Here is a 25,357-nt window from a genome sequence, read left to right on the forward strand (position 1 = left end):
TTTAACAATATAAAATTTATTATTAATCTACTTTATTATAATATTATGGTACATAATAATAAACAAACAAACATACAACTTGCAGAACTCACTTAACAATAAATAATAGGTGTGTGTACTCCTTTACATATTAAAATACAGTATGTCCCAGAAGTCTTTCCTGACCCCTCATAATTTTTGAACGCTTGGGAATTTTTTTTTATGAACAAATGAAGTAAACCAGGTAAGATTAGAATGGTTAAGATCTTTTTTTTTTTCCTCATCTTTCGCCTTTTACTAAAGATTTAAGATCTTTATTTCATAGTATAATTACTGAATTCATACAGTAAAAAAAAGCACAACCTAGTAAAAATTTAGACCTACATTTTACTAGATTTTTTTTCAAACAAGAATGCTGAAAGTAATTATTTTATAAGGTTTTGCTGATACATTAACATTATGATGTTAGTGAGTTCTGATAATTTTAAGAAAAAAAAAAAAAAACATCTATAATTTAACAAAACAGAGCGCGTATACCTATCTAATAATTGAAAATCGAAAGTAGTATACATAAATGAAAATTGAAATCAGTACATTAAGGGAGGAGGAAAAATTAAATCACAGCCAAAAAATTGTAAATTCATTTACAATGTCAAGTCAAATTTAGGCTGTAATGCAGGAACCATCTGCGTGCCCAAGTGAATTTGAATAACGAAATATCATGTTTAATTTGCATTATTATTTCATCAATTGGATGTGCCTACAAACCAGCCTTACTCATACTAAATAATAATTTTAATAAATAATTATAATGAACCAATATGACTATGAGAGAAGCATATTGTATTATTCTGTTATTTTACGACTATGCACTGCCATCATGTTTAATTTGCATTATTATTTCATCAATTGGATGTGCCTACAAACCAGCCTTACTCATACTAAATAATTTTAATAAATAATTATAATGAACCAATATGACTATGAGAGAAGCATATTGTATTATTCTGTTATTTTACGACTATGCACTGCAGTCAGGTGGTTCTGGTTTGCTCGGTAATGGTCTATTATGATAGAGATCATTTTGTCTTGAGCGACGCAAAGAAGTGTCTATGTAAATATTGATAGCATCATCTAATAGTTTCAACTGGTCTCTGGGTTCTTGTGGTTTACCTGGGCTAGATGAAATCAGTTCACTGTAGATGTACGAGCTCTTGTTATCTCGTGGCATTTGATATTCATCTAACAACGTAACAGTTCTAATATTAGGAAAATCATATGGCAAGAGTTTGTCAGGCGATGGCACTCGGGTACCCACACTCACAAACTTTTTCTTATTTTTAATTATTGATGGACTTAGCGTCCTATCTGGAGAGGACATGTTTCGTTGAAACGTTGACAATACATTGCTTCTTGACTGACCAAAATCAAATTGAGACCGATATTTAGGATGTTTGGAACTGGAAGTACTAGTGTCTGCTCTATTTGGACGTATTTCTATTTCGTCATAGATGTTGTCTGTTGGATCTGCTATAAACTTCTTGACTGACCAAAATCAAATTGAGACCGATATTTCGGATGTTTGGAACTGGAAGTACTAGTGTCTGCTCTATTTGGACGTATTTCTATTTCGTCATAGATGTTGTCTGTTGGATCTGCTATAATATCTTACCTATAGAACTTTTATTGCTTTTATACAACTTCCTCACTAAGCAATTCTTTCTAAAAATCATCTGTAGAAGAGAAGTGCTTTTACTGTGCTCTGACTCAGTTGTTTACAAGAAAACCAAAATAAACTGAAACCGGTTTCTGGTTTTGGTTACGTTATAGTCGAGCAAGATTGTGAACAGCCTGCTGCGTAGCTGCTGAGGTTGTTATTGTTTCATTTTGATTTTTGTGTGCTGTTCTTTCTACTCTTTTGAAGACTGAGAAGAAGAAGAAGAAGAAGAAGAAGAAGAAGAAGAAGAAGAAGAAGAAGAAGAAGAAAAAGAAGAAACCAACTGATATTATGATAAATAAATAAATGTCTTTTCTTTGTGTTACTATATCACAACTTTGGTGCTCACTGCAGCATTGTAGGATTTTTCCAAATACATTCTGCTATAACTGAAGCCATGTAATGGTTATCCGGCCTCGTACTGTAAACATTATTATTGCAGCTCTCCTCTATTTTAATGAGATCATAAAGATGTTCAATCATATCCCTAGCCAGACAATATTCATTGGGATCTTCCAACTTGAATCTCAAGTTTTGTAAAAGTTCTTGTGTTAGTTCCTCTGGTAAGGTCTGGGTCGCTTTATTCACATAAATGTGTTCACCGTGTATTTGACTGTCCAATGTAATATCACTCATTTCTATTTTTAGATTTTTGTTCAGTTCCGAATAGTCATTGGTAAACATTTTAGTCTTGGATTGACATTTATCACTTGAATTCCTCGTAAACATTTTCGAATAGATATTCATGAAAACGTTACTTTTTACTTTACTGAGAACGCGGTTTTGTCTTATGTACAAACAAGCTATACACAGTAGAATGACTAACATTAATATCACAAGTGCTGCACAAGCATATCTGACTAAAAGATCTTCATTTTCGTTTCCATCGAATACCAAATCAAACGTACTCGTTAAGCCAGGGAACATCCGAGTCTTGGTTGTTTCGATGTTTGTCTTTGTATTACAAATTACATGTTGAACACATATGGTGTCAGTAAAGTTTTTGATATTCAGCAAGCCTTCTGGTTTATTGAAACACTGGCTTAATGCATGATTAATGTTGCAAAAACTTGTCTCATATAACAATTGAACGATATCACTATTTACAGCATTTTTGAGGAAATTGAAGAAATCACAATCGCAAGTCTTAACAAAGTAATTTTCGTCTATCCTAACGGTTCGCTTCAGACCCTTTGTATTGTTGTCTTTTGTGTTGATTTCTTCAAGATTAAAATCAAAGTTTAAGGAATTTGACTTAATTTCTCCCAGTGCATTTCCAACAAATTCAAACAGCATGTCTTTTGAAAGATGTGTGCAATAGATAGAAATGGCATTGGTTTGCAATGTCTTGAAAGTATTATTTTCCATGACAATATAGTTCCAGCCGTTGATAATGATACCATTTTGTTCTACATTGCTGATGATATTATTGGACAGCTGAACTGTAGCCACAGTGTTGTTGATGCCCCCATGGTAGATATCAGTGATACTGAAACAAAAAAAAAAAAAAAAAGAATTAATATAGAATATCTGGTGGCATAACTTATCACTTCAATATTGGAATAAATAATCCTATGTAAAGTAAGTAATAAATTTATCTGCTGCTCTTCATACTTCAAAGTAAAACATGGTTATCAATAAAATTAAATAACATATCAGATATCTTCGTGCCTTGTACGTAGGTACACAACATGCCCAATACCTTACACTTCATAATATCATTCATGAATTTATTAAACGTGACACTATTCACTCGTTGTAGACATTTCCTCCATATTTGAATTTCAGTATCGTATTGTGTAAGAAATACATTCAATTTTTTATACGAAAATATACACTATAATGACTTCCTTCCTGCTGGCCCAAGTTCTACTGTACTGCCACTAGTGTCAACCTGTCTAAAAAGTATTATTCCAGGATAATCATGTGAAAGTAAATTTCTACTTTTATGTATTTGCAACTTGTTTTTGTAGCAGTACTTTTTGAACAAGTAGACTGAGATGAGTGAAATAATTGTTTTCTATTATTGGAAATTGGAAAAATAAACATGAAAGCATGAAACCCAAAATTTCATGGCAAAACCATTTGAAACCCTAAAATTGAAAGACTTAACCGAGTTTATTATTATTATTATTATTATTATTATTATTATTATTATTATTATTATTATTATTATTATTATTATTATTATTATTATTATTATTATTATTATTATTATTATTATTATTATTATTATTATTATTATTATTATTATTATTATTATTATTATTATTATTATTATTATTATTATTATTATTATTATTATTATTATTATTATTATTATTATTATTATTATTATTATTATTATTATTATTATTATTATTATTATTATTATTATTATTATTATTATTATTATTATTATTATTATTATTATTATTATTATTATTATTATTATTATTATTATTATTATTATTATTATTATTATTATTATTATTATTATTAATTTATTTTATGTTCCTTAAACTTGTGAGTTTGAATTCCCGCCAAGTAAAATTGCATCTGATTTTAATTCTTTTGTTCCTCTCTGACTACTAATCTATTTTAGAATGGCATTGAAAAACCCCCTTGGATTCTTACTTGGAATGTTGTATTGATAAATTGTTGATGCCCGACAAAATGGCGTTCGAGTCCAGAGTTTTCAGGTAGACATGGTCTAGTCGCAAGTTTTTCAACAAGGATTGTTCTCTGAAGGCTCCATTTTCCACATGCTGAATGGAAGTGTTCTCAATGCTGATGGAAGAAATGTCGAGAGCACCGAAGGCCTTGCTTCTGATGACTCGAATGTTGCAGGAAACAATACGTAGCTCGGAGAGTATTGGAAAAGCGTTGCTGGAGATCTCTGGAATGGTCACATTCTCGAAATGTACCTGGACAGAAAGAGAAAGAAACAGATTAGGACGGGAACAAAAGAGCGTGACTGCGTGACCAACTGACCAAAAACAGGTTCAACTTTTCGATTCATAACCATAGTCACATTTTGACCAAAGTAAGTTAGTAAGTATGTATTCAAGTGAAATACGGTAGGTACTTGGAACTGGTCTAACAGTTAGCTCATGAACTCATAACGTATAAACGTCTGCTAGTAAGTACCTGTATTGTAACTTTTGTTCCCACTAGTATGTATATTGTATAATCTACACATATAAGTGTCGGCCTAGCCCTATTCGGACTACCCTATCTCTGCTTCCAGGACTGAGACAACCCATAAACTCATGTTTGTTTGGGACAAAATCCTAACTGTCACTGCTCATCCACGTTTTCAGAAACTACCTCGAAAGTTTTTGATGAAATGAATCTCTTTGTTGTCAGTGTACCTCAGCAAATTTTACAGGTCAAAGAATTCTTTTTATCTACCACGTCGATTTCTGTTCTACCAAGGTTAGGGTTTCATCAGCCTAGCCCTATTCGGACTACCCTATCTCTGCTTCCAGGACTGAGACAACCCATAAACCCATGTTTATTTGGGACAAAATCCTAACCTCACTGTCATTGCTCATCCATGTTTTCAGAAACTACCTCGAAAGTTTTTGATGAAATGAATCTAATTGTTCTTTGTTGTCGTCAGTGTACCTCAGCAAATTTTACAGGTCAAAGAATTCTTTTTATCTACCACGTCGATTTCTGTTCTACCAAGGTTAGGGTTTCATCTCTATCCAGCTTATCAGTACGAAGTGTTATCTCCGAAAATATCTCAGTGACAATACTGTTCAATCCCCCCACATCCTCTCGAAGTCCCGTCTGATGACAGAAACGACATATCAGCTCGGAAATATTAATATAATTGTCTCTTGTTCACTTAAATGGAATTTTCCGGTTGCCTAATACAACAATCGTGTCACTGAATATTCTATCCATTAAGAAAGTCTCCTTGACACTTCCTTTACGTACAATTAAATTCTTTGTCGTTTTGAACTTGCCCTGTACTCTGTAGTCAACAAAAAAGAACATTTATATCGGAGAGTACAGCGCATTTTCTGTTCTCCATGTGACTACGTACTCGTAAAAAATTCATTAACTTCCCCACACAGGGAAAAGTCCCTGAACATATCAAGTTATGAACATAATTTATATCGGAGAGTACAGTGCATTTTCTGTTCTCCATGTGACTACGTACTCGTAAAAAATTCATTAACTTCCCCACACAGGGAAAAGTCCCTGAACATATCAAGTTAAGTGACGTACCTATCTATTCATTTGTACTTTATTAAGATGTACAATACAAGAGGTGGTAAAAAGTGAACTTCAGCAATAAAACACTCAAGAATCTTTCAAATAAAAATCGAAACTTAGATAAGTACTTACCAAACTAGAAATGCCGTAGTATTGAGTTAGAACGTTGAGCTTGTTGATATTCCTAAATTTGATCTTCTTCAAATGTCCCCAGTTCAAAATAAAAATCGAAACTTAGATAAGTACGTACCAAACTAGAAATGCCGTAGTATTGAGTTAGAACGTTGAGCTTGTTGATATTCCTAAATTTGATCTTCTTCAAATGTCCCCAGTTCTTCTTGTTGAAAGTCAGGGGCGAAATCTTCAGTTCGTTAATATTGTTGAGCTCGATTGCAATGTAGTCTTCAAATGGTAACGATTTTTCCGATAGAACAAGGTCCTGCAACAGATAATTTGATACCTATAAGAATTTTCTCCTACCTCAGTTGAGAATTTTAAGTGCTTATACTTGTAAGACACAACTATTTTGATAAACCATGTTTCAAAAGGACTTGTCACGAAACATACATACTTATCTTAAAAGGGATTACCAAGTCATCAGCGGACACAACTATTTTGATAAACCATGTTTCAAAAGGACTTGTCACGAAACATACGTACTTATCTTAAAAGGGATTACCAAGTCATCAGCAAGATACAAAACTAAAATTATTAAATCAATGGGTAGGTTGGTAGTGGTAGGTAAGCAGAGAGTTCGTATGTATGTATAGCTCGAACCAATACCTTCACTTACAGAGAACCCATTTTAAAATTTAAATACTAGGAACTACAATCTATTTATTCTATTTCAATCCCTCGCATCATGCTAAGCAAGAATTAATTGGAATTATAAAGTAAATTGAGTGATCAACACAACCATATGATTACTCAAAGTCGATTTCCTATTCGTGTCTTTATTTCCAAGAAATTCTGCACGGATAATTTTCTAAGTCGTCATTTGAGAAATGAGTGTTCAAGTTACAAGTTCAGCCGGCAGCATGTAACCCTACTTCTGAACTTCGGAGAACCAGAACTCGTTTCTTGCTGGGTAAGATATATGTACATGTTTCATTTGTTGTGTATATCGGGTATATCCATATGATTCTCCATTACTTGTGATAGTTCTGTGTCCAGAGGAAGTATTAATGGTCAGCACAACCAAAAATACAATTACCAGGAACTTGGATTAAAAACTATCTGGGTTTACAACAACAGAGAAAGATCAATCCCTGCACTGATGCTATCGGAATGGTCATAGTTTTTAAGATTGAATAGTCTTCTTAAATGACCAATTTTATTGAGTGTCTACTTTCAAATCACCTAATTTTATTTGAGGTGCTAAGTCATAACATCGAATTGGGCACTCCATCTTACCTATAGAACTTTTATTGCTTTTATACAACTTCCTCACTAAGCAATTATCTTTCTAGAAATCATCTGTAGAAGAGAAGTGCTTTTACTGTGCTCTGACTCAGTTGTTTACAAGAAAAGCAAAATAAACTGAAACCGGTTTCTGGTTTTGGTTACGTTAGAGTCGAGCAAGATTGTGAACAGCCTGCTGCGTAGCTGCTGAGGTTGTTATTGTTTCATTTCGATTTTTGTGTGCTGTTCTTTCTACTCTCTTGAAGACTGAGAAGAAGAAGAAGAAGAAGAAGAAAAAGAAAAAGAAGAAACCAACTGATATTATGATAAAGAAAGAGTGAATTGAAACTTTGAATTCTCGGCACAAAATGACAGAACTTGTCACAGTTGTCACTTGAATTTGACTTGTGACGAAGAAGGAAAATCAAGTTTGAGTCAAGGTTATCAAGGGATCATTGACCAAGTTGTCGAATGAAGTTTTGAAATGTCACCTGAAGATGTACAGTAGATAGTATGAGCTGAAATTAGAACTGTAAATCGTAATCAAGATCGCCAAAACTCCAACAGATCAACAAATAATTAGACGTAGATAGTATGAGCTGAAATTAGAACTGTAAATCGTAATCAAGATCGCCAAAACTCCAACAGATCAACAAATAATTAGACAATTCAGAACAGAACCATTGAGATTCTTCTTAATCAACCAACATTGAAATGGATTTGACGGAGTGATTAAAATTGACATTGCCAGTGGCAGATATGCTTCAGGTGCATTCCAAGGCAATTTATCGGTAGCACTGTCACGTACTTGAGGTCTTTGTTCAAGTTGCTTTGGTCTAGCACGTTCTCTAATAACTTCAATTGCATATGGTAGCTATAACGTGAAATGATAACTGACAAATAATGATAAAATAATTGACACAACGTCTGCAAAGTCTGCTCGTTATAAGCAAAAAGTAACTTCAGGCATTTTTTATTCCTTCAATAGTGGCAATTTAATGGCAGGATTCTTGATTATAGTCATTATAGGGACACTAAAAGGCGTGGATAGATGTTCTCAAGTTACGTGTGCCCAGATAGGACGAGATGGAAACTTCTCTCTACCGGTCTACCCTGTAGTCGAATTTTATTCGAAACGGGGGTTGGTGGTGGTTGATAAAACAGTGCCCAAACGTCCCAATATGAGAGTTTCATGTGGTTACAATGTTTTGTAATTTCAGTACCCCAAATGATTCATTCTTGGTTTAACATGTTAACCCTGAGAAGTATATCAGAAATAAAGAAATATAATTCAAAGTATTTATATTGTCTGCGGTTAAGATTTTTATGACTTCCATATTTACAACAATTATGGTGATTGTGGGAATATTGTTGGGAGAAAGAACCGCATGTAACACCGGTAGATATAGATACTCAGAAGCAATCAACGCAACGTAAAGAGTTCTTTAGCCTCGACTTCATTCCAATTCGTATTTGTTGGAATAGAACTAGAACCGTTTCTTTTACTCGCTAGATCAGTTCGAATCATAATATTAAATATTAGTACCTAAAATGAACTTGACTTTCAGAATCATTTGAAGCACATGTCTATTAAATTGACTATGGTCTATGAAGTTCTTACAAGACTCTGCATATTAGAACAGACTATTCAGATGTATCCTTGTATTTGTCGCTCATTTGCTTACACTACCCACGACTTTTCCTCTAATATCAACAGATTTCCTGGCCTCTTGAAAAACGATTAATAACGCGACACAAAGAATAACAAATGTGCACATCTTTTCTCGTAAAAAGTCAAACGAGTTTACTTCTTATCTTAATGACTTGAATGCTGCTCAAAAAAGCCCAAAATTTCTCAGAAGAAATTCTGTCGTGAGAAAATTTAAGGTTGAGGAAGATAACACTCATTGATGAAAGGAGCCAGAGAGGTCTCGAAAGGAGGTGTCTTCCTCAGGGACACCACGGTCTGAAATTCTGAATACCAGATTTCTCAAAAACATGTGGATAATCTCCGTTTGATGTTCCACGCGGATTTTCACATCATGACCCCGGGGTTCGACACCCGAGACGAAAACAAAACAGGACATTAACTCGCCATGGTTCCAAACACATGAAATCTGCATAACGGAAGACCTATTGAAATAGGGGACGAGGTGAAATGGGTCTACCGGATATATCGTTTAGAATTCTTCTCAGAAGCAATCAACGCGACGTAAAGAGTTCTTTAGCCTCGACTTCATTCCAATTCGTGTTTGTTGGAATAGAACTAGAACCGTTTCTTTTACTCGCTGGATCAGTTCGAATCATAATATTAGTACCTAAAATGAACTTGACTTTCAGAATCATTTGAAGCACATGTCTATTAAATTGACTATGGTCTATGAAGTTCTTACAAGACTCTGCATATTAGAACAGACTATTCAGATGCATCCTTGTATTTGTCGCTTATTTCCTTACACTACCCACGACTTTTCGTCTAATATTAACATATTCCCTCTAGCCACTTGAAAAGCGATTAATAATACAAAGAATAACAAATGTGCACATCTTTTCTCTTACAAGTCAAATGAGTGTACTTCTTATCTGAATTACTTGGATGCTGCTCACAAAGGCCCAGAATTTCTGGGAAGAAATTCTTTCGTGAGAAAATTTAATGTTGAGTAAAATAACAGGATAGCACTCATTGATGAAAGGAGCCAGAGAGGTCTCAATAGGAGGTGTCTTCCTCGGGGATACCACGGTCTGAATACCAGATTTCTCTAAAATGTCTAAAACATGTGGGTAATCTCCGTTTGATGTTCCACGCAAGTTTTCACATCATGACCCTGGGGTTCGACACCCGAGACGAAAACAAAACAGGACATAAACTCGCCATGGTTCAAACACATGAAATCTGCATAACGGAAGACCTATTGAAATAGGGGACGAGGTGAAATGGGTCTACCGGATATATCGTTTAGAATTCTTTTTCTCTTCCATGTTCAACAAGCCACAACCCTTTTCCTCAATGCAGGCTCTCACGGTTCTACTTTCTACCCCCGATGTTTTGTGGAACAAAGTTTCTCGAGAACAGAAGAGAGGGAGTGAAATGTTCGGGAAAACCCGGACGTCTGGAAACCCTAGTCGCACGCATCTGGGAGCGACAGATATAAATGGTGACATTGTACCGGACACGGAAAGTAAGTACCTATAGTTGAGAATCCTTTGAACTATGACAACCTTATTCTTTGCTGTATCCTACGTTCGTATGTTGTTGAACTGAAACAATGTTGAGATAGTTAAGCTTTAGTTTCCAAAATAGCATCTCTGGCTGTACATTTCTCATGCATTCTCAATTTCGGCATCGCAGCCCTCACAACGTGTTTCCGAGAGTCAATAGGTTAATCAGTGAGAATTGAAGAGTAATAGTAGAACAGGGTTTCTGACGAGGGCTGGGGACCCCTTATTTCCAATCTATTCTCATGCTAAGAGGGGTTGAGAGGGAGTGTCGTTACACCTGCTCAAATCACTTATTTATGCTACCAGAGATTAAGTTTCTTAAAGATTTAGCGCAATTAAAGTAGTTTCAATTCAGTTATAGCATCTAGTCTAGGTCTAGTTTTGTCAAGAGTGCCTTGTACATTGTATACGGTGAATCTTGTTGGATATAGGGAAGAAATTAAAAGTTAGCATACGCTGGAATTCTCCTGCTTAGATTGTTTGACAGTCTATTTGTCTTTGTCACTTTGTCAGTTCACTTTCACACTGGATGATTTGGTCCAGATATTTCTAGTTGCTCAACTTTCAATCCGAAAGGTCTTGATGAAACTAAAATAAGTAGTCTACTGAAGATTCTTTTGTCTAAATGTTAAATGATGGTTGTTACTTTCGCTTGAATTGCTCGAGTTTAAGCAACCTTAGCTAGGAAATTTTAAAGTTCGCTAAATACAAGGATCATTATTACATGTGTATACCTACCTATTTATTCAATAGACGTTCACTGCTTTAATATATTCAGCCCAAGAAGCAAGATGCAAATCTTTTGCCCTGTTCTTTCAAATGTCGGTTATGCACTCAATGCAACTTGTTTACTAGTGGCTACCGAGTCTATTTACTCCACTGCTGGCGCAGATTATACTTATATATTATTATCTGGATTGTAGAGACAGGTCATTTATCTAGTGCACTCATTCCAACAAAGGTCATTTAGGTCATCCCTCAACAAGTCTGTATAGGAGTTAACAACCATTACCTCACGAGTCATGAGGCTGGAAATAAGGAATGAAACAAACTCGGGAAAATAGTTCGATTGTTTGAGAGAATAGTTCGGATTTCGAGGGAGTTGGGGAGGAAAAAGATCTCATGGACAAAGATCTTTTCTTCATTCTTCCATTGAATTCGATCCTGTGCTTCACACAACCAATTACTACCACTAAAGTTATGCCTTAAAGTTTCTAGTAGATCTTGAACATAGGGAAAAGTGACTCTTCTTCTAACCCAGTATACAGTATACATCATGACGCATATAAATACATGCAAATGTGTATTATATTACTAGCAAAGCAAGAGTATAGGAGTCATGTTGAGTCCAAGGCAAGTAATAGTACATACAGGTCTCACATGACAATATTATTAGATTGTCCCAGTATGTATATTTCTATTTGAATATATCAGACGTTGGCACTCGCCAAGTGACTAGTGCATAGCCACTATAGCCAGTGCCTTGGGTATCATGGCTATGAGTATGCAGTATGCATTTATGCAAAGTGGTTTTGCAGAATAGTTTGGAGGATTGGGATTGGGACCCAGTCCATCTCTATTAGATCCTAGAAGTCCATGTGTATTAGAAGGTCCAGCCGCTAGCCACAAGGATCCCTCACAAATTCTGCATTTAAAGGGTTTACAACAAGTTCATTACCTTGATGGACCCGTGATATCAACGCTCAAAAGGTAGCTCCGTTGTTGCTGGTCGCATTGATTCCATCTCAAAATAATCCAAATATTTCTAGTTCTATGACTTCTAGATTAACAAGTGCTAACATACTGATAGTTTCTCAACTACGACTCTACTCGTGAGTAATAGAATCCTCAAGTCTAGTTATACACATTATGCAACGTAACTCAGCTAAACTGTGACCTGCGGCCATCCATTTTGTTGACACCCAATACTCTTATCCTACTGGTCGAGCAAGTTTTGCATAAAACATAGAACTTGCATCTTTTACTTCAATCGAAGCACGTTTTGCAGAACAAATTTCATTTCCAAGATTCGAGTTGGAGCAATCCATGGTTAGATTTATGTGAGGACAAAACCTACGATCATTGATGATTTGCTTATCCCAAAAAGGTCGACTAACTATTAGCAGTTCTGTGAACTGTGGAAGGCATTAAAAAAGGGCCTCTTAACGAGAAGTACCGCGCCCTATATGGGTCCACAGGGCTCAAAAACTAATCAAATTTCCTTTGTGGCTAATACCTACTAGTACATTGTGGACCTAAGTTCATCCAAATCAGACCGACCAACCTACAATCACGAAACTGCACACTGCAAAAGCGCCGTGTTGAAAGAGATCAATTTGTTACGATATTTTTGACCATTATAACAATTAAATCTCAATATTACTAATGTGAAAATCGTGACTCAAGCCTGTCCTAGTGTTCTTTGTTGGGACTTAATTAACTTTGATAATACTCTGCGAATCTTCTTTATTTTAAATCCCATACAGATGAGCTGCAAGAGCAAACTGCGTAGTAAAATACAGACGGAGTGATAAGGTAATGTGGTTTAGTCGAGTAATTAACAATGTAAGGCGTTTTACGATGAAATTCTGTGAAAAATACGATGATGGAGATGATGATTAAAATTAAAGCATTAACCCATATATTGGTGTTGTAAGTTGTAACCTCTTGGATACCTCTGTTAGATACCCCTGTACAAATAAATAACTAATGTTTTCAACTGTACTTCTGAATAAAACCTTTCCAATAGCATCTACATGTCCTAGGGGGGTTTTCTCCTTAAATACTTAATTACTTTTGCTATCAATATTGTTGACATCAACCTATCTTGTTGTAAGTTGTAACCTCTTGGATACCTCTGTTAGATACCCCTGTACAAATAAATAACCAATGTGTTGTAAGTTGTAACCTCTTGAATACCTCTGTTAGATACCCCTGTACAAACAAATAACCAATGTTTTCAACTGTACTTCTGAATAAAACCTTTCCAATAGCATCTACATGTCCTAGGGGGGGTTTTCTCCTTAAATACTTAATTACTTTTGCTATCAATATTGTTGACATCAACCTATCTTCCATCCATTGTTTTTGTTATTTTCCTCTTCCAGGATGCGAAGATCAGTACGGGTTAACAATTTATATCTAATATCTGACGAGTTGCGTAGGAAGAACACAAAGTAAAGCTTACATAGGATTCTATTATGAGTGTTCCTTGTTATTCTAATGAGTCAAGATTGATAAGACAAGTACCGACTCATCAACTCATCACTTATCTACTGATAAGTAGGGATCGGATTTTATGATAGCTGATAAGGCTAAAACTTTCCTAATCCCAACAGACTGGATGCCTATTGTGTTAATCAATTCCTAATAAAATGCTTATCTGAAAGCCAGAAGTAGTAAACTGATACGTTATAAAGTTTAAAATGCTGAAATAAAGTTTTGTTTGGTAGGCGCTTTTCGATTTACTTCGTATTGTTCTTGACTTTTCAACGGGCCGGATATTGGGTTGTATTCCAGGGTTAGCCTTGAATCCATTGTAGTTGACAAAGTATTCGACCCTTCAAATCTAATGATCAAAAGCTCTAATCACTCTAATGTACTGGTCGTAATGACTTGAGTACTTCGTTTTCTACAAACAATAGGTCTTTTATTGATATGGCCATTGATTTTATGACTAGAAACTTCAAATCATTACATTGGGTAGTCCAATACTTTTACAGACGGTTGTGTCATTCAACAATACTGAATTGTTGTCCCACTCTCCCACTATTATACAATTATACGATAGTGTTTCCGACCCGCTGGTCTAATATCGAGTAGGTACGGAATTAACCCTTGGAATCACTTAATTCTATCTACATATATTGGGATTAGGTTATCGTCATATGTGCGTATATTTTTATGTTCGTCTACTAACCGGCGGATTACGTCATTTTAGCGTCCAATTAGACCAGACCTGCACCCAGGATGGCCTGCTCAGTGCAAATGAGAGTGAGAGAGTCGCACGCATCTGGGAGCGACAGATATAAATGGTGACATTGTACCGGACACGGAAAGTAAGTATATGTAGTTGAAAATCCTTTGAACTATGACAACCTTATTCTTTGCTGTATCCTGCGTTCGTATGTTGTTGGACTGAAACAATGTTGAGATAGGTAAGCTTTAGTTTCCAAAATAGCATCTCTGGCTGATTTCTCATGCATTCTCAGAGGGAGTGTCGCTACACCTGCTCAAATCACTTGTCTATGCTACCAGAGATTAAGTTCCTTAAAGGTTTAGCGCAATTAAAATTTCAATTCAGTTAAAGCATCTAGTCTAGGTATAGTTTAGCCAAGAGTGCCTTATAGTACCCGTAAATTTTATACGGTGAATCAAAAAATGATTCACTTTTGTTGGATATAGGGAAGAAATGAAAAGTGCGAGCACCACTTGAATATAATAGATGATAGATAGTGCACGCTGAAATCCTCCTATTTATATTGTTTGATAGACCTTGCACTAACTTTGTCATTTCACTTTCACACTGGATGCTTTGATCCGGATATTTCTAGTCGTTCAACTTTCGATCAAAAAGGTCTGGAATGAAACTAAGATAGCTACCGAGGATGTTTTGTCTGTTATTTGTTAAATGATATTACAGTTGTTACTTTCGCTTGCATTGCTCGAGTTTTAACATTCTTACCTAGGAAATTTAAAAGTTCGCTAAATACAAGGATCATTATGCAGACCTACATAAAGTTCGCTAAATACTATGATGATAGCTACCATGTGTATGCCTACCTATATTCAGCAAAAGAAGCGAGATGCTAATCTTGCTCTGTTCTTTAATATGTCGATTATGCACTCGATGCAACTTGTTTACTATTGGCTACCGAGTCTATTTACCCCACTGCTGGCGCAGCACAGACTACTTCTATATTCTTACCTGGATTCTGGTTTGTAGAGAATAGAGATAGGTCTACAACTCTGCATTTATCTAGTGGTTCTATTGCACCCATTCCAAAGGTCATCATCCCTCAACAGGTCTATACAGGAGTTATCAACCATTACGTCATGAAGCAAGACATAAAGAATAAAACAAATTCTGGGAAATATGTTCGATTGTTCAGATTTTGGTGGAGATTAGGAGGAAATCAACATTATTAATATGCCAATCAGGGCAACCGTTGTCTGTCCACTGCTGGACAAAGCTTTTTTCATCATTCCTCCATTGAATTCTATCCTGTGCTTGAAAGATCCAGTAAGTACTACCACTACATTTATTTATACCTTCAAATTTCTAATGTATCTTGGACAGAGGGAGAAGTGACTCTTCTTCTAACCCAGTATACATCATGACGCATATAAATACATACAAATGTGTATTACATTACTAGCAAAGCAAGAGTATAGGAGCTATGTTGAGTTCAGATAACCAAGGCAAGTAATAGTAGATACAGGTCTCACATGACAATATTATTAGATTGTTCCAGTATGTATATTTCTATTTGAATATATCAGACGTTGGCACTCACCAAGTGACTAGTGCATAGTCAGTGCCGATGCCCTGGGTATCATGGGTACGCAATGTGAATGGTTTTGCAGAATAGTTTGGAGAAATACGGCTCAGTCTATCTGTATTAGAACCTAGATGTCCACATGTACATATATTGGAAGTTAGAAAACCATTTCTTAGACAAATCACAGCGGGAGTGAAGCCTCAAAAAACGGAGCGTAAAAAAAATCGAAATTCAACCAGTGAAATGCAATACAAATCCTTTTTCCCTGACATGTCTGTTTCCCTGATAATTTTGACAAGAGCTTCATTATGTGTAACTTGAAACATGCGAAGACATTTGGAGATAAGCTAGTTTAGACTTCTTCATTCCTCCATTGAATTCGATCCTGTGCTTCACACAACCAATTACTACCACTATAGTTATGCCTTAAAGTTTCTAGTAGATCTTGAACATAGGGAGAAGTGACTCTTCTTCTAACCCAGTATACATCATGACGCATATAAATACATGCAAATGTGTATTACATTACTAGCAAAGCAAGAGTATAGGAGCCATGTTGAGTTCAGATAACCAAGGCAAGTAATAGTAGATACAGGTCTCACATGACAATATTATTAGATTGTCCCAGTATGTATATTTCTATTTGAATATATCAGACGTTGGCACTCGCCAAGTGACTAGTGCATAGTCAGTGCCGATGCCCTGGGCCCCTGGGTATCATGGGTATGCAATGTGAATGGTTTTGCAGAATAGTTTGGAGAAATACGGCTCAGTCTATCTGTATTAGAACCTAGAAGTCCACATGTACATATATTGGAAGTTAGAAGGTACAGTCGCTTGCCGTAGAGTGTCCACAAGGATCCCTCACAAATTCTGCATTTAAAGGGTTTACAACAAGTTCATTACCTTGATGGACCCGTGATATCAACGCTCAAAAGGCATTCGTGTATCTGCCACGGTAATGATACTAATGATGTTAACCTACCTAAATCTCTAGGTTTGTTTCAGTTGAACTGAAATCAAGTGACCCGTGTTCAATAGAATTGATAGTGTTTATCACACTTGATGAATTCGTGTATCTGCCACGGTAATGATACTAATGATGTTACCCTACCTAAATCTCTAGGTTTGTTTCAGTTGAACTGAAATCAAGTGACCCGTGTTCAATAGAATTGATAGTGTTTATCACACTTGATGCCTCTAGGTTTGTTTCAGTTGAACTGAAATCAAGTGACCCGTGTTCAATAGAATTATTGATAGTGTTTATCACACTTGGTGATATTGTTCGATGGTTTGGAATAATTTATTACCTTTTCCGTAGACTTCCTTTTCATGACAATCAAAGTGGTGTATTCCAAGCAATCCAAACTCGTTCTAGTTGTAGTCAAATATTCTAATCCCTAGTTATCTTTGATCAGGATACGACCTAAAAGTCACACTTGATGATTTTGTTCGATGGTTTGGATTAATTACCTTTTCCGTAGACTTCCTTTTCATGACAATCAAAGTGTATTCCAAGCAATCCAAACTCGTTCTAGTTGTAGTCAAATATTCTAATCCCTAGTTATCTTTGATCAGGATACGACCTAAAAGTCCAGGGTGTCTACCAGACTGGAAAACCGGGAAAACCGGGAAAAGTCAGGGAATTTCATGGGGACTGGAAAAGTCAGGGCAGGATACGACCTAAAAGTCAATATTTGTTAAAATGTTAGATGTTCTCCATCGCACAAAGATAGATGATATTGTCTCCATTGATTCATTTGAGGGACATGAATGTTTGATCAATGGTGCATCAAAGATCAAATATTCATAAGGATCCAAGACTCAAACAGGCCTACACTGCCCTAAGTAAACGATATACACAATGTTTGAAGATTTATTAAAGCACCGAGTTCAAGCACTTTTCAAAGCCTAAAAAAAGACAAAGAAAGATTTCAATAAAAAAAGTATGCAACCATGAAGGGGCAACATATAATCTCTCAAAAATTTACTTTAAACCTCAACTATTTCAATTCAAATACTGGATATGTAAACAGGATGCAACTCTTGAATCCAATCCTGTGTGCTGCCTGACAATCACAGCCTCAACTATTTCAATTCAAATACTGGATATGTAAACAGGATGCAACTCTTGAATCCAATCCTGTGTGCTGCCTGACAATCACAGCTAACTTATCCGATACCGATATTCCGATACCATAACCTCCCTACCCTACTCTTCATATAACGCATGACGTCTTGTACCTATAGTGTCCACTTGTATAGCCTAGGACTCTTTATGTAGACGTGGACACAGGGCCTGAAGATGATCAATAGGGCACTTGTTAAGAAGGAGTTCAAGCAAAAGGGACAATAACAATCCTGTTGCCCCTGCAGACAAACAGGCATCCTTGACGAAAAATGATGAGTGTGGGTAATCCGATACAGGTTACCAAACACTTGTCATCATTCATACCATGAGCTCCACTATGTCTAGTCTAGTCTAGGTTCTAAAATTCCATCGTACCTTTGTGTTTGTAAGAAGATAGTTCCAGACCATATGATTTCGTTTGTCAACATAGTTAAATGATTCATGGAACAACCAAGTTTATGTAGGTTTAATAGTAGGTTGTACTCGTTTTACAGGGATATGGTTGTGATTTATTTGGCATGTTTGTTTTATTTTGTTCCTGTAAATTGGGCGAGATGCAACGTTTACAGACTTCAAATGAGGGCCCTTTTGTTTAATTGTGGTTGAAAATGATAAAACGTTTAAGAAGGATAAATCTTGTCTCTTCTAAATGGTTTAAATGAGAACTAGTGAGGTGTAAGTTTACGTTTGGTGTGAGATTATCAGATTCTATCGTGCAACTCAGAGTTGATTCAAGACTTTGCAAATTTTCAGAATAGGTTGAGTAGACTGAGCATGAGCAATGAGCATCATGATTATCCAATGTATTGTGAGAGTTGTGTTACCACTGGAAATATTGGGAAATAGACTTTTGGAAACTCAATTCCATACTAATCAATTTGTCACAGGTTGTTGAAAATAGGAAATTCGTAATTGGGCATGGGCATAGGGGTTAGGGTTTCCATGATATTAGGGTCCACAGAAAATAACGGGTACGTGATACCCTGGGTTGAGAATTGAAGAGTAATAGTAGAACAGGGTTTCTGACGAGGGCTGGGGACCCCTTATTTCCAATCTATTCTCATGCTAAGAGGGGTTCCGTGTTTCTCACTACACAGGGAGTGAGGGATCGCTAGAAACTCGGTTTTTAATAGTTTTTGTGTCTACGATACAAGAAAGTAGGCGTTGCAGTGATGGAGTTAAGAACGAGCTGCAGGTAACGTGGATTACAGTCTTGAAGGTCCTACCTAGCTAAGACGAAAAAGCTCATAGTATGTATGCAGTTCAATAAAGTTTTCGTATATCTATTTCAGTGGAAAATTGGACACTAGAGATAATTCTTATTAGCAGAAGGGCTCTGCCCCTGGCTGGTTAGAGGTTTGAAACACACGTTACTGTCGATGACAGGCTTTAAAATATTAAAATCATAAGAAAGATACTAAAACCTGACATTACAACAAAACTAAAGCAAAAACCATCTAGATTTCAATAACAAATACATGAACTTTGTTATTGGCAGTCAAACAAATCCTCTTAAGATATCCAGCACTGCATTATTAACCACGTTCAATAAAACTGTTTACAGTACAAAATCTAAGCTAAACCTTATCTTTATCCGTATCTGGTGTTGGGAAATGAAAATGTCTACGATACAAGAAAGTAGGCGTTGCAGTGATGGAGTGAAGAACGAGCTGCAGGTAACGTGGATTGCAGTCTTGAAGGTCCTACCTAGCTAAGATGAAAAAGCCCCCAGTATGTATGCAGTTCAATAAAGTTTTCGTATATCTATTTCAGTGGAAAATTGGACACCGGAGATAATTTTTGTTGGCAGAAGGGCTCTGCCCCTGGCTGGTTAGAGGTTTGAAACACACGTTACTGTCGGTGACAGGCTTTAAAATATTAAAATCATAAGAAAGATACTAAAACCTGACATTACAACAAAACTAAAGCAACAACCATCTACATTTCAAACACAAATACATGAACTTTGTTATTGGCAGTCAAACAAATCCTCTTAAGATATCCAGCACTGTATTATTAACCACGTTCAATAAAACTGTTTACAGTACAAAATCTAAGCTAAACCTTATCTTTATCCGTATCTGGTGTTGGGAAATGAAAAAAACCATTTCTCAGACAAATCACAGCGGGAGTGAAGCCTCAAAAAACGGAGCGTAAAAAAATTGAAATTCAACCAGTGAAATGCAATACAAATCCTTTTTCCCTGACATGTCTGTTTCCCTAATAATTTTGACAAGAGCTTCATTATGTGTAACTTGAAACATGCGAAGACATTTGCAGATAAGCTAGTTTAGATAGACTTGGGGAGCTCGATTTAAACATTTATTTAGAAATAAACTGAGAAAGACATGAGGGTTGTTATTCAGAAGATTGAGTGAATATTAGCTTCGTAACTATAGGGATCTAACCAGTATTGATTGGATAATTAAATGGAGATCATAATAGAGAGCCCACTACACCATACAATACTTGGGTACTGAGGCTTACTGACAAATTTGACAATCCAGACAAGAGTGCGGCTTATGACATACGTGTCAACACATCAACAGGGACAAACAAAGTTCCACATCAAATACAACAAACCTACCGCACAAGCATGTGCGAATAGAGTTACAAATGTCATTCGCCTCATTAGAATATCCAATGAAGCATGAAACAATCTGTTTTCCACTTTGCTATTTTTACCATAGACTTCACACTCATTTAATAACCGTCACATGTTGCATGGATGTATGAATTATATCAACAGTAGTATTCACATCAGTATAGTTGAGAATCCTTTGAACTATGACAACCTTATTCTTAGCTGTATCCGTATGCTGTATCTGTATGTTCGTATGTTGTTGGACTGAAACAATGTTGAGATAGGTAAGCTTTAGTTTCCAAAATAGCATCTCTGGCTGATTTCTCATGCATTCTCAATTTCGGCATCGCAGCCCTCACAACGTGTTTCCGAGAGTCAATAGGTTAATCATTGAGAATTGATACCTAAAAAAGTTACAAAAATAACTTATCTGACAAAGGTCTGTTTCTGATAAGCTGTTGACTGTGTCAATGCAATGATGTGAGTTTCCCCTTATCTCCTCTTTTCAAGAGAAAACGGACAGACCGATTTCGATGATTTTTTTTTGTTCTTGTAGAGAAGAGTACTATGAGTAACATAGGCTATTTAAATTTGTCACATTCCATCCTGATTCAAAATGGGGGTGCTTCAAAGTATTCCGCGGTGATCCCGTATAAAGGATCCACATCAAAGATGCGATGGAATCCACTGAATAACCAGAAAAGAACTACGAAAATGGTTCTCTACCATAAAATTCTACAAGAAGTCCAGAAATCGGAATATCTATTTTCAATCCTGCACCAGGACTTCAACTATCTCCTACTTACAGTTCCCTGAGGTTATAAAATGGGTTGTTATAAAATGGGTTGTTATAAAATGGGTTATAAAATTAAAATGTTATAAAATGGGTGCACACAATTCAATGCTGGATCCTCTTGCTCCACAAACTCTATATCACGATGACCAGGCTACCTACAATAACAACATTATAGTAGCAGCCGTATAAAGGACGTGGTCAACCACTAGTCTCACATATTTGTGCGTTATCAACATGAGAATTATTCATTGTCTTCAGGGTAAAGTCACGTACTCTCATGCTAGGTGCGATCTTTTGAGGAGTTCTTCGAGAAACTATTAAAATTTCTTTCAAGACTCTCCAATACCTAGTCATGAACATAATATGTTCATAATTATTATGATCTTCTATTGCATCATTCAATCATCATCCAATTTTTCCACAATCCACATTCCCTAAGGACGCCGGACGCATTCAAATAATTATTTGACTATCTCTGCCTCCTCAGAGTTGTACAGGTCCTACTTTTGCCCGCCGGTCATTCTGAAGGTACATATCTATCTTTGTGGGCATTAATACATTGATTCACATATTCTCTACGCCTCATAACAAAGATAGCGCGTCTATAGGCAAATTAGTTAGAGTGCCCATACTTACCTGTTGCCTGTAACAATTCCTATTCAGAAGCGGTATAAACATTTCAAGCCTAAGGCGATTATTGAGGTCATTCATTCTTCCTTAATTTATTTGAACCCGCTGGCCATGGCGTCTCTTCATCTTATTTTTGAACTGGAACCATAAACCTAACGAATAAGAAGATCCGCTATTAACTTTACTACTGTGGTAGTGATGGGACGAGTTGAATATTTCTATCTTCTATCTAGAAGATAGCTATAGATACTATGGTATCAAAGTTCCTCGCCATTTGCCTGTATTCCTTTACTATGTACCTTTAAAGGTAGTCAAGGAATACAGGATAAACAAGAAAACAAGAAGTGGTGAACCACACCCGTTTAGCCTGTTATACCCAAAACAGCTTCAGCTGCATTGTACCTAACTTCAGGGAATGTCGTATGTGTTGTTGCAAAATAACATTGAGAGAGACATACGAGTCAATGTTGTAAGTCAGATTCTTTGAAAGATGCTGAAATTAATAGACATGTGTTTACACGTGCTCAACACCTGACTCCAGAATCTTCATGGCCGTAGGTAATCTTGCAAATTCTGAACGATTCTATCAGTGAATTCTGCACTTGATTTAATTTCTGGAAACGCACTAATGAAACTGCAACATCGATAACGATGTTCTAATTGGACTGTTGATGTTGAGGTTAAGCAGTTATTGCGAAGTATTGCATTGGCCATTGAGTCATCATTAAATGATGTGCATATGGACATTTTGGCCGATAACTCATAGGGATAATAAAATTATGTTCCTTGAATTATTAGAGAATAGTAGCAGCAGAAGTAATAGTAGTATAAACAGGATGCTGCAGGGCGTTTGTCCTTGGTCAATGATAATGATAAACAATCACGCTACGCAGAGAACACTACTTGATACAGTACTGAACTTGTTACGGATGCATTTTCAGCTCCAGAGCTCACTGAGATACTGGACAAACTCTGTCATCTCGAGTAGTTTTCACATCATGCATAAGTAACGTCGCTGTAATGTTTGCTATAAATAAGCTCACACTGTTTGACCTCTTGGGTTAATTTTGCATTGTGTTTATTTAGAGGCAGACCCTACGTCTTGTGCTAATGCTCCCCAGTTGACTTCGGCAGTGCATGTGTTATATTCACATCATGCATAAGTAACGTCGCTGTAATGTTTGCTATAAATAAGCTCACACTGTTTGACCTCTCGGGTTAATTTTGCATTGTGTTTATTTAGAGGCAGACCCTACGTCTTGTGCTAATGCTCCCCAGTTGACTTCGGCAGTGCATGTGTTATGGGTTTACCCTTCGAGAACGTTGTTGGTTGTATAGCCATTGTCTGATAGTATTGTGTTACTAGTAGATCGACAATCTGCTTCATGTTACAACGGAATGGGGTCCACATCAAAGATGCGATGGAATCCACTGAATAACCAGAAAAGAACTTCGAAAATGGTTTTCTCTACCATAAAATTCTACAAGAAGTCCAGAAAGCGGAATATCTATTTTCAATCCTGCACCAGGACCAGGACTCCCAACTATCTTCTACTTACCGTTCCCTGAGGTTCACGATTAAAATGTTATAAAATGGGTCCACACAATTCAATGCTGGATTTTCTCTACCATAAAATTCTACAAGAAGTCCAGAAAGCGGAATATCTATTTTCAATCCTGCACCAGGACTCCCAACTATCTTCTACTTACCGTTCCCTGAGGTTCACGATTAAAATGTTATAAAATGGGTCCACACAATTCAATGCTGGATCCTCTTGCTCCACAAACTCTATATCACGATGACCAGGCTACCTACAATAACAACATCATAGTAGCAGCAGAAGTAATAGTAGTATAAACAGGATGCTGCAGGGCGTTTGTCCTTGGATAATGATAAACAATCACGCTACGCAGAGAACAGTAGAACACTTGATACAGTACTGAACTTGTTACGGATGCATTTTCAGCTCCAGAGCTCACTGAGATACTGGACAAACTCTGTCATCTCGAGTAGTTATTAGAGAAAATCAAAAGCATCCTTTGTGATTGATTCAGTTCGAGTAATTTTGAAGGACTCTTTGCCAGTTCTCTGAACCCTGAGCAAACTGGATCGAACTTCCGATGTCCTTTTATCTGGTGGTCTAACACACATATCGGCCCTAATGTCAGGACTTTGTCTGGTCCTGTTAAAAAGCGTCGGACTTTCTCATTTGAATATGAGAAATACCCATTTGTTGTTACAAATGCTGCCTGTCATTATTAATTTAAGTATCTACCTACCTAGTAAGTAGGTAGGTATTACAGATTATGATAAAACCACTTTCTATTGTCTCATATAATGTCAAAAGAAAAAGATTATTAAACAATACCTTGTCTATTTTGCTTCAGGAGCTAATAATCTAAAATAGAGCTAATCTTACTTTCACAGTGACAAATTTGGTTGGTCTGGTTGGTCAACTCGAGACAAGGGCACAGAAGAAAGACCACTGCTTTATTCAACAATAAAGTAGCTAAAATACCTTGATGTTCTTTGTTAGTTAGGTTAGTTTAATGAACGATTGAACGAGCGTTTACAAGACAGGATTTGAGAGGAATAAAGACTGGGTACATTGGAGAACCTGGCTTTGGAAAATCCTGGTCCCAAAATAACCACATCAAAAAATAAACATCCATATTTTATATTTGTACATCCCTGTGGTAAGGTGAAAAACTTAATTATTTTTAAAAATAAATTAACTAAATTTATAAATATATGTTTTACTTATTTACTGTTGAAAGAAGAAAGGAAAAGTTGTCGAGGGAAACCCTCAGAAAGTAAAATAAAGTCAACTGACGTTATTTGATTACAAACCTGTTGAAAGTCAAAGGTACAGTTGAGCGTTGACAATCTCGTCTCAATATCCTTCCCACAGGCACAGAACGGGTTCGAACACAGATCGGTTTCCACCGATTCCAGAAGAGACACTTGCACTATGATTAACACTAGAAAAAACACTGGATTCGACATAGTAGTCGTCGTTTTCGGATCATTTTCTTTTACTGTTCACGTTTTGAATTCGGCCCGTGGATCGCTTCAAAGCGCTGGCGATCATGACTGCTCGAACACTCGATTCAGATTGAGACTCGGGAAGAAATGAGTGGATCGGTTGATGTTTGATGTTGGCTCTGCACGGAACATTGAAACCTCTTC

At 36.3% G+C, this 25,357-nt stretch overlaps 1 protein-coding gene across 1 annotated transcript; it reads right to left on the bottom strand.

The window, feature by feature from the left end:
- Positions 1-25,307, bottom strand: LOC103512710. Its single transcript, XM_026826115.1, is given in 7 exon segments — positions 1-796; positions 953-1,513; positions 1,516-1,633; positions 2,076-3,185; positions 4,313-4,602; positions 6,156-6,344; positions 25,019-25,307. Coding segments are annotated over 6 exon segments (2,376 nt in total). The 5' UTR covers positions 25,175-25,307; the 3' UTR covers positions 1-796; positions 953-1,000.
- Positions 25,308-25,357: the final 50 nt, after the last annotated feature.

The sequence above is a fragment of the Diaphorina citri genome, unplaced genomic scaffold (genome assembly GCF_000475195.1).
Source record: "Diaphorina citri unplaced genomic scaffold, Diaci psyllid genome assembly version 1.1 scaffold876, whole genome shotgun sequence".
In the NCBI taxonomy this organism is placed as follows: domain Eukaryota; kingdom Metazoa; phylum Arthropoda; class Insecta; order Hemiptera; family Psyllidae; genus Diaphorina; species Diaphorina citri.